This window comes from Canariomyces notabilis, assembly GCF_033297395.1.
Source record: "Canariomyces notabilis strain CBS 508.74 unplaced genomic scaffold N656scaffold_26, whole genome shotgun sequence".
In the NCBI taxonomy this organism is placed as follows: Eukaryota; Fungi; Ascomycota; class Sordariomycetes; order Sordariales; family Chaetomiaceae; genus Canariomyces; species Canariomyces notabilis.
In genome coordinates this window covers 440,738-454,381 of record NW_027041848.1, presented here as the reverse complement: position 1 = coordinate 454,381, position 13,644 = coordinate 440,738, and the positions used below count along the sequence as shown (strand labels likewise).

General features: G+C 53.6%; 6 protein-coding genes across 6 annotated transcripts; 3 read left to right on the top strand and 3 right to left on the bottom strand.

Annotated features, from left to right (window-relative positions):
* Nucleotides 1-409: 409 nt before the first annotated feature.
* On the bottom strand, nt 410-1,366 carry N656DRAFT_783309 (uncharacterized protein). The gene has a single exon (XM_064815925.1). It carries the CDS (start codon nt 1,215-1,217, stop codon nt 822-824), a length of 396 nt encoding a protein of 131 aa, XP_064666944.1. The 5' UTR covers nt 1,218-1,366; the 3' UTR covers nt 410-821.
* A 1,390-nt stretch (nt 1,367-2,756) lies between these two features.
* Nucleotides 2,757-6,690, top strand: N656DRAFT_801153 (uncharacterized protein; the record flags this gene model as incomplete). The annotated part of the gene is made up of 5 exons (XM_064818083.1): nt 2,757-3,309; nt 3,369-3,798; nt 3,875-3,960; nt 5,022-5,159; nt 5,204-6,690. 5 exons carry the CDS (start codon nt 2,757-2,759, stop codon nt 6,688-6,690), a joined length of 2,694 nt encoding a protein of 897 aa, XP_064666943.1.
* A 260-nt stretch (nt 6,691-6,950) lies between these two features.
* On the bottom strand, nt 6,951-7,594 carry N656DRAFT_783306 (uncharacterized protein). Its single transcript, XM_064815924.1, has 3 exons — nt 7,312-7,594; nt 7,014-7,228; nt 6,951-6,977 (listed from the first exon to the last, which is right to left on the bottom strand). The coding sequence occupies exons 1-2, from the start codon at nt 7,483-7,485 to the stop codon at nt 7,166-7,168; spliced, it is 237 nt and encodes a 78-aa protein (XP_064666942.1). The 5' UTR covers nt 7,486-7,594; the 3' UTR covers nt 6,951-6,977; nt 7,014-7,165.
* Nucleotides 7,595-7,701: 107 nt separating this feature from the next.
* On the bottom strand, nt 7,702-8,055 carry N656DRAFT_716347 (uncharacterized protein; the record flags this gene model as incomplete). The annotated part of the gene is made up of 1 exon (XM_064812127.1): nt 7,702-8,055. A coding segment is annotated over one exon (354 nt), but the record flags the coding sequence as incomplete, so codon positions are not given.
* Nucleotides 8,056-8,957: 902 nt separating this feature from the next.
* N656DRAFT_831748 (NAD(P)-binding protein) lies at nt 8,958-10,368 on the top strand. The gene is made up of 4 exons (XM_064818638.1): nt 8,958-9,184; nt 9,258-9,377; nt 9,450-9,815; nt 9,886-10,368. Exons 1-4 carry the CDS (start codon nt 9,111-9,113, stop codon nt 10,220-10,222), a joined length of 897 nt encoding a protein of 298 aa, XP_064666940.1. The 5' UTR covers nt 8,958-9,110; the 3' UTR covers nt 10,223-10,368.
* A 194-nt stretch (nt 10,369-10,562) lies between these two features.
* On the top strand, nt 10,563-11,766 carry N656DRAFT_783302 (uncharacterized protein). Its single transcript, XM_064815923.1, has one exon. The coding sequence runs from the start codon at nt 10,975-10,977 to the stop codon at nt 11,719-11,721; it is 747 nt and encodes a 248-aa protein (XP_064666939.1). The 5' UTR covers nt 10,563-10,974; the 3' UTR covers nt 11,722-11,766.
* The last annotated feature ends 1,878 nt before the right edge of the window (nt 11,767-13,644 follow it).

Below are 13,644 nucleotides of genomic sequence, written 5' to 3'. Positions count from 1 at the left end.
TAAGGAGAAGAGCTCCGGGGAAACAGCTGCCAAACAGCGCAAGTACTACGCGAGAGGCGATATACGAGGCTCTGAGGCGCCGGAAAGAGGGGAAGGGAAAGGGTGGTAGGTAGGGAAACGCGGCCGCCTTGGCGAAATGAGCGATCAGAGAGGCATTGGCGATGAGCGCATTATCAAGAGGCAGGGGTCGAGTGAAGGAAAAGGGAGAGGAATGAAGGAAGAAGTCGAGAGTACAACAAAGCGACGTCAGAGAGGATCGGCTCGTATTTATGTTGCGGGCGCAGCCGGGCCGTGCGAGCACGCGAGTCTGACGTAGCGCTATACCCGATCGGGAGGGGCGCCAAACCCGGCGGGTGCAACAGCGTGTTCTGCATTACAGATAAAAATGAACATGGAGCAACGTGTATTCCAAAAAGACAACCTAAGTACCTATCCAAGTGCGACTTCAAATATCAGTACAGCCTGGAGGCCAGCCAGAAGCCTCAACACGATTCATCTGCCATTAACGGGAGGCGGCACATCCTCATGGCAAGCAAAGCAAGCTAGGGAATCCAGCCAGTGTTACCGTCATTCACGACGAAGCATGACGCCGTGAGATGGAGGGTCACGTTGATCTTGAGCCAGTTGAATCGCGCTGCTGTCCAAGTAGCCCAGCGAGACCAGATACTGGATATACTCCATGGTCCACTCCTGGCAGCGTTTGTTGGTCACCTAGGAAACGATTGACACCGACGCCGGAACGAATGGTACCTGTTGGCTCGTCTTACAAGGGGCACTACTTAATAGTGCCCCTTAAATGCATATGAAAGAAAAGTCAATGGTTACACAAACGGAACACTTACACCATCAACAGGAGCTCTGACATCGCTCTGGCCAGGTGCAGGCACTTGGAGAGCCGCCGCGTCGAGAGACCCGAGGGCGACGACGTCGGTGGAGAAGGCGCTGGAGCTGGGATCGACATGAAGCGATTCCTGAATATATCCCAGGAGAACCACCGTTCCCAGCGATTTCGACGCGTATGTGTTGTAATTGCGTTTGAACTCATGAAAGAACCCAGCCATAGGGTTGCCGACGACGTGGATAACAGTCCCCTTGCAGGTCTCGGTTTTGGAAGGTGTCTTGCCCACATCCGAAGCATTGGGAACGAAGATGGCAAAATGACCGCGGGTTCTGGACGTTCGCCCATACACGAAAAGATAGACGGGACGGGAAGACATTTCTGCTTGTTGTGAGAAAGCTCGAAAACGAGGCGAAAGGATGATAAACCAAAAAGGGCGAATAGCTTGTCTTTAGTCAGGGGTGAGACGAAGGTGAGGTCAACGGACGTGAGATGGTGAAGAGCTTAGGCCTAATATATCCTTCTTCTCCCAGAGACATTGTGATATAACCTCCCCCATTTCGATATTGAGGCGCGCTGGCTAGCCTTGCACTCCCCAGTCTCTCCACCCTCATCAATCATAAAGGTATTCTTAAGCGCATGCGCGGGGCATCCGGGTCGAGGGACGGGCTTCCGTGGGTATAGCGTGGGCTACATGTAGAAGTTGGAACCAACTCGGTGTGAGAAGTGAAGGCGGCATACCCTGGTTGTGGAGACTCTTGAACCAACGACTCAAGGTTGAAAGAAGATTCGGCCAAGCGATTTCCTAGTTAAGAAGCTCCGAGAGGCGCAGACAGACAACACTTCCTGAGGAGTTGAGCGTGTGATTTTCCTAACTACCCTACCTTAGTACAATCTTACCTCATTTTGCTTTTTATCGCCGATGTGCATACATCTGTGAATCATTACCGGTGCCAAGAGGAGATCATCGAAGTACTACTTCCGTACGGAGTAGTAGTTTCTGGAAATCATTCAACAGTGTTGGCTGTTGCTCTTGGGTGTACCCTGCCGGTTTGTTCATCAGGTCTAGGGCCTGGGTGGGTCGCAGGACGCTCTTCACACCTCTGGATTAGAAACTCCAGTCGGCTTGAGGTGGACGTGTAGAAGTAGAGCCGCGCGCTCAAAGAGAAGCGATGGAATTGGACTGTTGTCGGCACTGGGGTGGGCTGTTGTCAGGGCCAACGCTCCGCCCCACACACTTACCGCCTGCCAGACTGCCCCGATTTCCAGTCGTATCCGTAATTACATTGAGGTCCCTCTTCAACGGCCCTACGCTATTCGTCTCGTGCTTCTGACTCCTTTGTCCCCTTCGAGCCTTCAATCCTGGCGCTTCAACTGGTTCCAGCCTACCCGTTGGTTGAGCGGCTCAAGAGTTGAGACAGGGGCCCTGAGTGGATATGAAGCACGAGCCAATGGGTATCCGTTGGAAGTACCACCCAGGGCACGAGCCGCAGAGTGGCCTGTGAGAGTCTGAGCCGGAAATCACCGCTTCCTACGCGCTTACCTGGATAAATTGGCTCTGGGGAGCCGCTGAGGAATGAGGGTGAGTTTCAAATTTTCAACCACAATTGATCAATCCATCTGAACTTCTAAAGATAAAAGTTACATCCCACTACGGTAGGCGATTCGCCCTGGGCTTATGCCTTACTGGGTGTTCACAAACAGCACCTCAATTCAAACCCACAAGTTACAACTGAGATTAGCTCGGGGCCGCTTATTTCCTACACCCTAACCCTAAGACGGTTTTCACTGTGGCACAATACCTGCAGCCTGCAGCCTTCCCGCTCGACGTGGGCACTTGGAGTCTTGGAGTCTTGAACTCAAGATCTTCCAGCTACCATCGTGATACACCCGACTAGGTATAGCCCATTCAAACAACATGGGAAGTTTATCCCCGCGCGGAGCGCCGAACCTGCTTGCAACGCCGAACCACGAGCGGTTCACGAGGCTGCTGTGTCAACTTCCTGACATATCTTCGCTGCCCGAGTTCGACTTCCTTGATTCGTCCTTCTTTCGCGACCTAGGGAGTGACCCAGGGTCCTCAACTCGTTGCCGTGAGTTGCCGAGCCCAGAAAAAGTCCTCGCAGCAAGCGGACGTTCCGAAGGAATCTGGCACTTCGCGGAACTGGGTGTCCTGGTCAAGTACGGCCACAAAAGTCAGGTTCACTTAGAAGAGGCCCTAGCACTCCGTGTCATCAACAAGTTGTTTCCAGTGGCCGAAGTCCCCGCGCCAGAAGTATTTGGGTGGAAATCCACCGATAAGGCTGGGGATGAATCTCACTTCATCTACATGAGTTTTCTACCTGGTCAAAATCTGGGAGAAGTGTGGGACTCTCTGACGGGAGACGAAAAATCGGCTATATCGCGCCAACTAGGACTGATTGTGAACCGCCTGAGAGCGGTTGAGCAAGACCCCAATGACCAATTCATTGGTAAGCACTGACGTTCCTGTTCATAGTTGAATCATCATCTTTTCTCACACTTTTCATAGGCTCCGTGAACCGGGGGGCCGTCCAGGATACATATTTCAGTCCCCATCACCACCACGGCCCATTTACCAGCGCCCGAGACTTCCACAATTTCGTGCAGTTTGTTTCCGTATATATGGTCCCTGTTGCCGAACGGCCACCAGAGCCGTACCGGGCGATGCTGCCGGATACCGCGCGGATATGTCTGACCCACGGGGATCTTCATCTTGGCAACATACTCGTCATTATATCATCGGATGAACCACGACAAGTTAGGATCTCGGGGATCGTGGATTGGGAGCAAGCAGGCTGGTACCCGGAGTATTGGGAGTACTGCAAAGCCATGATTATTGGGCCATACGGTGATGAATGGCGGGATGCTGGATTCATACATCTTGCCCTCCCGGCGTACGAGCCCGAGTTTGAGGCTTTCGAACAATACTGGAGTTGGAAGTGCCCTTGACAACTTCAAGCTAAGGTTTATGATCTGGCTGACGTGGGTTTGCTTATTTCTTTTGATATCCACAAGCCCGTTCCTCGCCATCTGGGAGATGGTGTGGAAGAAATGCAGCAACAAGGAGGAGAAAATGTTCAGCAGTTCCCGGCAGTGCGGTGGTACGCTAAATGGTTCTGATCGTCCGAGCATCTAAGGTTGAGACTTGTCGGCGTTTATGGTTCCTCGCTTTGAGTTTCTCTCCAGTCCGCCGTCTTTGTCGGGCGGTGGATGGTGTTGGCAAACCTGCTGCCCCTGGCCGGTGATGCCTGGTGTCCGGGATCGCTCCAGCACATCGAGGCTGGGAGCACCCGGGCCCTGAGCACAATTTTTCCGGTTGCCGGACTCTTGAGTCTGAAGAGCATGAACCTCACTCTGTTATGCTTAGGTATCTTTCCAAATACCAATGCATTATCTCGAGTGTATGTTGCCGCTTCAGGCCTCAGTGGTAAGGCAGTTTTTTTTCCCAACACAGGGTGAACGGCGCACACAGCAAGAAAAGTAACACCGCTCTCCGTGCTTGAATCATGCTTGGCGAATGATAAAACACGCCTAACCATGTGTTCCTGTTGGTAGGGTAGCACTTTTCTAGTAGTGCCCACACCTGTGTGGCAGTGTTGGTTCAGAACAGCCTTGCGCTGCACACCTCACACGTACTGTTAGTGAGGCCGCCTTGGGGAATACCTGGCCAGTCAGCTGCAGTTGTACTTGTAGCTGTTATCACTTGCATTAGCTTCTTCCATTCACTTTTCTCGCACGATCCAGATCTAATACCTCAATATGATTTCACTTCCCAAAGTTGTGGGACTGCCTGTTACCCTGGCACAGAAGTTACTGAAAGTCTGAACCCCGTCCCGTCTGTTTTCATTCCCGGTTCTGAATTTTGATGACAATCCTTGATCCATGAAACCTGGCCTGGTTTCTGCCTCCCTGCTAGCCATACTGTTGCCAGCTTTGGGTACGTCGAACAATTCTACAACAAACTCCACCGAGTCTCAGGACTCAAAACACCAACAGCCGCCGCAAGGTGTCACAACCGGCTGGCAGGCCGAGCCAAATGGCCGTGGAACTTTTTCCTTGATATTTTCCTGTGTTCTGACACTCACCCTTTGTGTCTGGTCGGCGCTGCACCTCAATGTTCCCCCTCTACATCGACCGTTGCGGTGGCGCTTTATCGAACAAGCCAAATGGGTCCTCTACGGCGTGTTTGCCCCTGAAGTGGTTGTTGCCACAGCTGCCGCCCAGTTCATTGTAGCTTCGTGGCTGAAGCGAGAGATTCAAGCCGATGCAAAGGCGCGGCAGGAGGACGGGGATGCCGAGAGTAAATCCCGCGGCCAAAGCACTCACGCTTGGGACATGACGCAGTGTTTCTACGCTGCCATGGGAGGTTCGCTGCGAACGTGCCTGGGGTTGAGAAGACGGTTACCGTCACACCCGAGGGCATCCGATTACTCTCGTTTCTTGGTCGGTTGCCGCAGATTGACCAGCCTCAGATCGAAGACAAGAGCAAGGCCGACTGGATGGCCAAGAGCATCATCTGCGTACAGGCGGGATGGATGGTGATCCAGGTTCTAGGAAGGGCCATCAAGCACTTGCCCATCTCCCTGCTCGAGATCAACACCTGTGGACATGTCGCCTGCGCCTTGGTCATCTATCTCCTGTGGTGGAACAAGCCGCTCGACGTCCAGGTGCCGACCTTCCTGAACGACGAAGACGATAAGGACCTCCTCTGTCTGATGCATCTGTGTTCCAGTATGAGCTCTGTCGACGGAATCACAGATATTCGATGTTTCGTTCATGTAGCAAACGACGACGATGAGAGACTCTGCAAGCCGCCCACGGACAGGGAGAGCGCGGCCGGGGAAGGGACAGGAGCGACAAGGTCTCAACTCACAACGTATCTCTCCATCGGTTCCCCAGGCACCCGAAACCCGTCTCACTTCCTCGGCTTCCCTGAAGTGTGGTTAGAACCAGACCCGGGCCAAGGCACCAAGAACCCACACGCCGCAGCCAAAAACAATGCATTCCGTTACAATTTCGACCTCAACTCTCCGCCAATCTCCGCGAGTTGCTCTACCTACGGCACTCCCCCCTACACCGGCATGAGCCTTCGGCACAGCCGATACTGCCGACGCGTCTTCCCAGACGCCTCCAAGTCCACCTCCGCAGAACAACAACCCGACCCTACTAGTAGTCAACCGCGGCTCTCAACATCAACCCTCCTAGCAGCCTCGCGCGCGACAGACCGCCTCCGCGCTGCATGCACATCACGCCCGGCATACAAGGCGTACTACTTCACATTCGTACCACAACTGGGCCACTTCCTGGGCGAGACCGACTACGTCGTGTCGCCACGCCTGCCCAACCTCCCCTCGCTGCACAACCTGTCCCTGGGGCAGGTCAACCTGCACCGCGACCGACTGCGGTCGGTTCTGGCGCTGGCCGCGGCCGGGTACGGCGCTCTGCATGTGGTCACGACCACCGTTCCGTCGAATTCGGAGGTGAATCATGAAGCGTTGTTCCCGACGGGGGTGGAAAGGGTCTTGTGGCTCGTCTCGGCGGGCGTTATTGGCGTGTCTGGGATCGTGCTTTGGGGCTTCTTTGCCGCACGTCAGTTCTGGCTGGGTTTTGATGTGTGGGTTTCGGGCGGCGTGCCGGGGGTCAGGATTGGGGGTGGAAAAGGGGGTGTAGGGAGGCGGGAGAGGGTGAAGACGGTGGTGGTGTATCTTGTGCTTGGGACGTTCGTGATAGCAAGGGTGTTTCTGGTTGTTGAGGCGTTTGTGAGCTTGCGGAGGGCACCGGTCGAGTTGTATAAGACGCCGGAATGGACGGATTTTCTTCCTCACTTTTGACCTTCTGCTGAGTCTTTACATCAGGATACATATTACAGGATACCTAACTCCATCTTGATCAGAATAGACTAGGTACGTGTGTGGCACCCCTAACTTGAACTGGACGTCGACTTCAATCTTTTATACTACTAACATCTACTGTTACAGTTCGTCATCTGAGATGTGGTGATATATTCCGGGATAACATGCATTGCGTTAGCCGTTAGGCTTCTCAGGAGAGAAATGGTAGCTACCTACCTACATGATTAGCAACCTGAATTACAAGAGCGATGTCTCCGCACCCTCAGGCTTCGGGAACAGTGGTGTCAGTCCAGCACCCTCAGGCTTCGGGAACAGTGGTGTCAGTCCAGCCTCGATGCACTCCCAGTACTCCTCGAGTAGGGCGTACTCAACTGCTTTCTCAAGACTTTTAGCTACGTGCCACGGTCTGAGTGGGGGGTCGAAGTCGTGGACAGTCAGTCCCCGTTCGTTAACGTCAACGCGGATACTCCGCCGACGGCTGTTCGGTGAGCGGACAATAGGGTTCTGGTCGGTATCCCCTCCAAATCCAATGTCAGCGCCGATCATGTAAACTGTCCGAGGGAAAGGGCGGTTGGCGGGGTGCAGGCTTCGGTTGCACACATTCAACACCTTGTCAGCAGTATGGATTGTCAGGCCATCGCACCCCATGCCACAGGCATTGTATTCGAGCGGTAATCCGCCTGTTTCTGATCGCCACCTCTTCAGGAGGGTGTCAAACCAGGTCTTGCCACCCCTGACAACGGGTTGATGTCCCGCTACAGATGTATCAGCCATACAAACATACAATGTTGGCTGCGTGTCGAAGAAGCGTTCGTCAAGAAGTCCTTCGTAGCGAAACGCAACACGCCCCTGGTCGGAAAGTAGCATGTCGATAACCGTGCGAGTATCCCGATCCCAATCATTGGGAGCCCAGAACACGAAGATCGCCGAGACGATTTGTCCCCAATGTTTCCGGCTAGCAATATCTTTGCATGTAATAACATGGTCGAATCCATAATTGAGAGCGTATCGGCGAACTTTCTCCTCCTGGCCTCCGACAGCGAGTATGGTGCGGCCTCTGTAGGTGCTGGCAAAGGTTCTGAATGGTGACTGGGGCAGGATAATGCATTCCCGATCGACACCAAGACCCAATTCCACCGACAGCCATCGCGCAACTTCTGTTTCGGTAAACTTAGTTTTCGTCGTTGCGATCACAAAGGGGATGCTACTGTTCTGGAGGCGACAGATGGTCTCCCTCGCACCAGCAGCAGGAATATAGTGGCCAGAATCTGTCCAGTTCAAGATGGTACTCAGGTCAATTACAAACCCGACTGTGGCTGTATTCCGCTTTTCGTTAGCATCCATCGTGACTGTGGCACTTCCGTACCCTGGGTGAGATCCGGACCGGGAGGGGGAATTTAGCTAGTGCAGACGAACCCTAAGAAAGAACCCGGACAGTTGTTGAAAGAGGCGAGCTCGCAGCAGAGCTGATCTCAGTCATTGGCATCGCCGTCAAAGTTTGTATTTATATGTGAGAGAATGACAATGGAGGCTGGGGCTTTTTTCTTTCTGTGGTCGGAGCATCTCTGAGGAAAGGAAACTCAACTTGTTCGACGCAGAACAATGAGATAAAGAGATCATCTCCTTCGCAATCAGGCCAGGAGACAAGTATTGTACCTGCTGTTAGTGCAGCCTGATTTGTTGTGTCTGAAAATTGTCCTGCCGACTACCCCTCTTAACGGACGGGAACTTCACTCAGGAACGGAGTATTCGACTCACTCGTGCCTTACCGTTTCTCAATCCCGGTAGGTAAGGTACCTAGCCATTAGGGAATGGTCGGCTTTGTCCCAGATTCGTTTCAGGCGAACAAAGAGTAAGGTAAGTAGGATGACACCGACAACCGACAGATAACTTCAGATCGAGACTCTAAATGGATCGGCTGTACGGACCGCCATGGGTATATAACGTCTTGACTGTCCAGCGTTGAACGATAAGGTACCTTAGGGAACTTACCCTAGTAAGGACAAGGTGAATAGTACTTCATGGTACCGGCGTTGGGTTCATTTGATCATTTCCATGTTCAACACCCGAAGCTGCTTGTCATCTCTACCATCATCATGTAATAGAGTCCCTCCTCAGGATGGAAATTGCAGAGGGCTCTGAGGCGCTGTAGTGCCAGGCAGGCTCGAGGCAGGCAGGTGAAATGTTGACGTCATGATCCGGTTACATTGGCAGTAACAAGTCCGTCACGACTCACACATAACAAATGCGCATCCAACTCAGTAATCGGTTTATGGTAGTTGCCTACACAAGAAAATTAGGAGTCGATCTTGAAGGTCTCATTGACAACTTTCAGAGCCACAGACAACATTGACCAGACAACATCATCTCCATTCGTAACGACGCCTAAACAAACCAACATGTCGGAACACTTCAGCAAGGGCGGCAGCTTTCAGGCTGTCCCACAAAAGGCCCAGTCTCAGAATTTGCCAGGGTATGGATGGATACATATCACGCTGATGCTACCAGTTGTGGTTTGCGGTTATCACTGACTGCTGACTTTCAAGACTCGAGAAAAACATGGAGCCGTCCAGCGAGTCAACCAAGCTGGAGGGAGCCGGCGAGGCCTACGAGTACGCAGCGGCGGGAAAACTGAAGGGCTGCAAGGCATTGATCACCGGAGGCGAGTAAGTACAGGCTACAGAGGATCCCCGTAATCAAATGCATCATGAGTAAGGTATCCGTTCTAACTCGACCAGTTCTGGCATTGGGCGGGCAGTCGCCGTGCTTTTTGCCCGGGAGGGGGCCGATGTCAGCATCGTCTACTTGCCAGAGGAGCAGCCCGATGCCGAGGAAACAAAGAAGATGGTAGAGAAAGAGGGAACCAAGTGCTTGCTCATCCCCGGCGACCTCATGGACTACAGCAAATGCCGGGAAGCAATCCAGAAGCATGTCGACGCTTTTGGCGTCATTCACGTCCTGGTCAACAACGCCTCCAAACAGATCATGTGCGAAGATTTCGCGGAGATTGATCTCGACAACGTCGAAAGCACCTTCCGCAGCAACATTCTGCAGATGTTCGCCATGACCAAATACGCCCTGCACCACATGAAAAAGGGCGCATCGTAAGTCATGGCCCCTGGAAGCTCTTCGTCGCTAGAGAACCAGACATTGATAACGACCATCACATTCTAGCATCATCAACACGACCTCAACGGTAGCTTTCCGCGGGACGGCGTCCATGGTCGACTACGCAGCCACCAAGGGTGCCATCGTGTCATTCACGCGGTCCCTCGCCAAGAGCCTGATGCCCAAGGGCATCCGTGTCAACGCCGTGGCGCCTGGGCCCGTTCATACCCCCCTACAGCCCGCCTCTCGTCCTGCCGAACAGATGGAAGGGTTCGGTTCCAAGTCGGGCATCGGACGCATCGGCCAGCCGAGCGAGATTGCCCCGAGTTTTGTGTTTTTGGCTTCAAAGGACTCTGAATTGTACTACGGCCAGGTGCTGCATGCTTATCCTCTGGGTGACTGAGCCAGGAAGGCGGTCATAGACTCATAGGGGGTTTGTTAGCATGAGACTACTAACCTACCTTAGACTTGGAGCACATGGAATAGTAGGCAAGAAGGGGAGAATGAAACAAGGTTCTATTAAAGATAAACTACTGCCCTGACCACGCCGTCATATACTATCTTCTATCTGCGTCCCATCATTACCTAGACTCGTCTTTCTCCAGTGCAACGAAATTATGTGTCCAATCTACAGGTTATCCCAAACCACATCCAGTCTGCTTCTGACTCGTTCTTTCCAGATTAAGTATTCTTGGAATTGCTGGAGCTCCACTCTGCTACCAAACCCCCCCCACCCCGAGCGACATCCTTGGCAGTTGCCATTCCCGTCGACACGCGTTGCCCTCTTGACACTTGCCCGTTTTCCGCGCTGTATTTGATTTGTCGCTTTGCACTGCAGGCAAAGAGACATCAGCATGCCCACCCCAGCCGTCCGCTCGAGAACGCCGAGTGGGCAACGAGCAGGGCCGCAGCAAACGGCAAATGCAAGTCTAGCCTCGACTTCGAACCCCCGAGCAGCCCCTGGTCGTCGAATGCGGGTGTTCTGCCTCCTGATTAGACAGAGCGTACTCCGAACCAGCCAGCCCTCGAACCGCCAGACCCACGTCGTCCGTCGTCACCGACTCCAATTCTTGCTGCCCTAAGACCCAAGAGAACGGAGAAGTAGCCGTCTAGACCTTGATACTTCGATTCCCTCCTCCGGTCCTTCAATTCACAATGCTGCCCGCCAGCTTACGGCGGCTCCTCGTTGGCCTCTGCTTTGTCACATGCGTCGGCGCAGATGCCGGAGATGATTTCTCCAACAACTTGTTCTCCGACCTCGCCCCGTACGCGCTGCAGTCTGTCCATTGCAATCTGTGCGGAGATATGCTGACCTTGAGCCGCGCGGCATCTAGCCTACTGGCCCTGTTTGGAGAGAGGGTCACCACGCAGTTCATGAGCCAGTCTATGGGTTGGGCCGACAACATTGTCCTGGCCATGGCCCCACTGGGCGTAATCACCGCTATCGTCGGTGCCATCCGAGTCGGCGGCCCGTCGTGGCTCAAGGCCATCATCGGAAGGGCAAGGGAGAGCCGTGCCGTCGTTGAGGCCGAGCTGATGTCCTCTACCTCGAATGAAGTGTGTGAGCTCTGGAACGGCCAGCAAATCGTCAGGGTAATGGGAGAAGGGCCGATTCGGGAATTCATCATCCTGATGCCCAAGGAGGGTGAGAACGGGAACCAAACGAGGACGGCAATGACTCCAGAGGAGATGCCGATAAAGAAACTAAACGATGCCGTTCTCTCCAAGCCAGGAATTGCCACGGATCCCAATAGCTTCGACAAATGGTACTATTTGACAAAATACAGTGAGTACCCTGACCTACATTTACTCCCTCTCTCTTACTTTATCGCCAGAGCCCGTAATTCTAGAACGCATATTCGGCAGCTACTACCAGAAAAGTCAAGGTTCTTCCCAAACTAAGAAACGTCCCACTGGAGTGAGAGTCCGGGAAGTTCATCAATTGACCCCCTCCCCCCCCCCCCCCCGCGATCAGACTCTGCCGGCCGAGGCAGCCTGCTCGGCAAGCGTGTTCCTAATGACCAAGAGGACCCAGAAAAGCCCTGCCAAATGCCAAGGCGCAGAAAGTTCGTAGCAGTTCGAACTCCAAGAAGCCTGACAAAGATCTCGATCTAGAACTATATAAACGTCCAGTCGCCGTCATTCGAAATACGAACGCCGACACACCCAACCTCACCCTCAACGTTCACAACCAAGTGGGCAGAGGGGAGCTTTACGTGGTTTCCATATGCGGCATTGTCCTTCAACTTGGTGTCCTCGTCTACTCAGGACTTACCGCCTATCATGCCAACTCTATGCTGCTCAAGGATGGAAACGCCGTCGCAGGCTACGCCTTTCCGTGTACCGCAACCGGCACGCTGCTCTTGGTAGCCGGCATATTTATCTGTGCCCACGTCGTCGAAAGCAGTACGTCGGAAACGAGATATCGCCCTTGGGACGGGATGGAAGCTCGAGTTGTCTGGCTGCAGAAACATGGAACCGTGAACGACCAGGCTTTCCTGTCCTTTGCAATATTCCCAGAGACGGCGCAACCCCTGGTTACAACTTCACACCGGGCTAGCGAGAGAACAATACCGGGATTCTACAAACATTTCATAATGCCCGCCCTGGTAGTCAACGAACGAGAAGCCATCACTGTCGCTGGTACAATGGTCAGCATTTGCGGCTTCGTCGTGCAGTTCATCGGTTTACGCGGCATGCATTGGTCAGCGTCCGTTGCCCAGCTTGGCGCAACTATCGTCATGACCACTCTCAGAGCAGCAGTTCGTCGCAATCTCGCAAAAAATCCGAAGGCACTACCTCTCGTTCGCGACCATGAACTGGATTGGTTGGCGATGACCCTTGGGAAGCCCGCAAACGCCCCTTGGCAGTGTCCTGTTGGAGATTACGGGAAGTGGAGCGAATATTGCAGACCTTGGGCCGAATCCCGGACGGACCGAGAGCATAGCCCTTCGGTCGACAGTGATAGTTGGGACTGGATTATTGCCGCCGTCGAAACCCCAGAGAGACGGGAGAAGCTGAAACCGCTTCGGCAGAGTCCCGGGGCGGATTCGACGCGCCACCCAGGTGGGCTCGACAGACCATCAAAGGCCCACGAAGTGATGACGATAAGGAGGGATCTTGGCGAGTTGGCCGGCTGGCCCGGGCCAGCATCCGCAGAGGCCATCGCTTTAGCTCGCGCGATCGAGGTGGCAATGGATGTCCTGATTGGTCCTAGCTCTGCGGACAAGAAGCTCGCCTGGTCTCTTCCGGCTTTCAAGTCTCCGGACGTGCCTGGGTTTCAGTCAATCGCCTTTCGGGTAGAGGCACAAGCAAATGGACGCTGGAAAATCTTCTCCGACGAGCTTGAAGCTGTGCTTTCGTTGTGGCTTTATTTCGTCCACAAACAGGAAAACAGCGTTGAAAGCAAGGAAGAAGAGCAGAATCAAATTGCCAAGGACGACGCGTGGTTGCGGACCAAGGGAACGCTAGCAAAACCTAGCCTCCGACTTCTAGGCTCACATACGACGGCTCTGTATAGAGATCTTCGGTGGTGGATGCCTGATGGTGCTGCCAGAGTCATCGAAGTTAACGAACTGGAAACTAACGACAGGATAATGGAGGTCGAGAGCCATCGAGTTGTCGGATTTGCGTCCAATGCCAGGGCTAACTCTTCGGATGTTGACATCTACCAGTACGAGCGGAAGTCCCCAGAATCCCCGCGTAGGGACGCCCACCTGGCCGTCGAATTATACAGTTCTTTGAAGACATTGTACGGCCAACACATGTTCACCGCTTTCATGTGGTCCGCGGCAAAGACGATGGGGAAGCCGATGAAAGACGGGG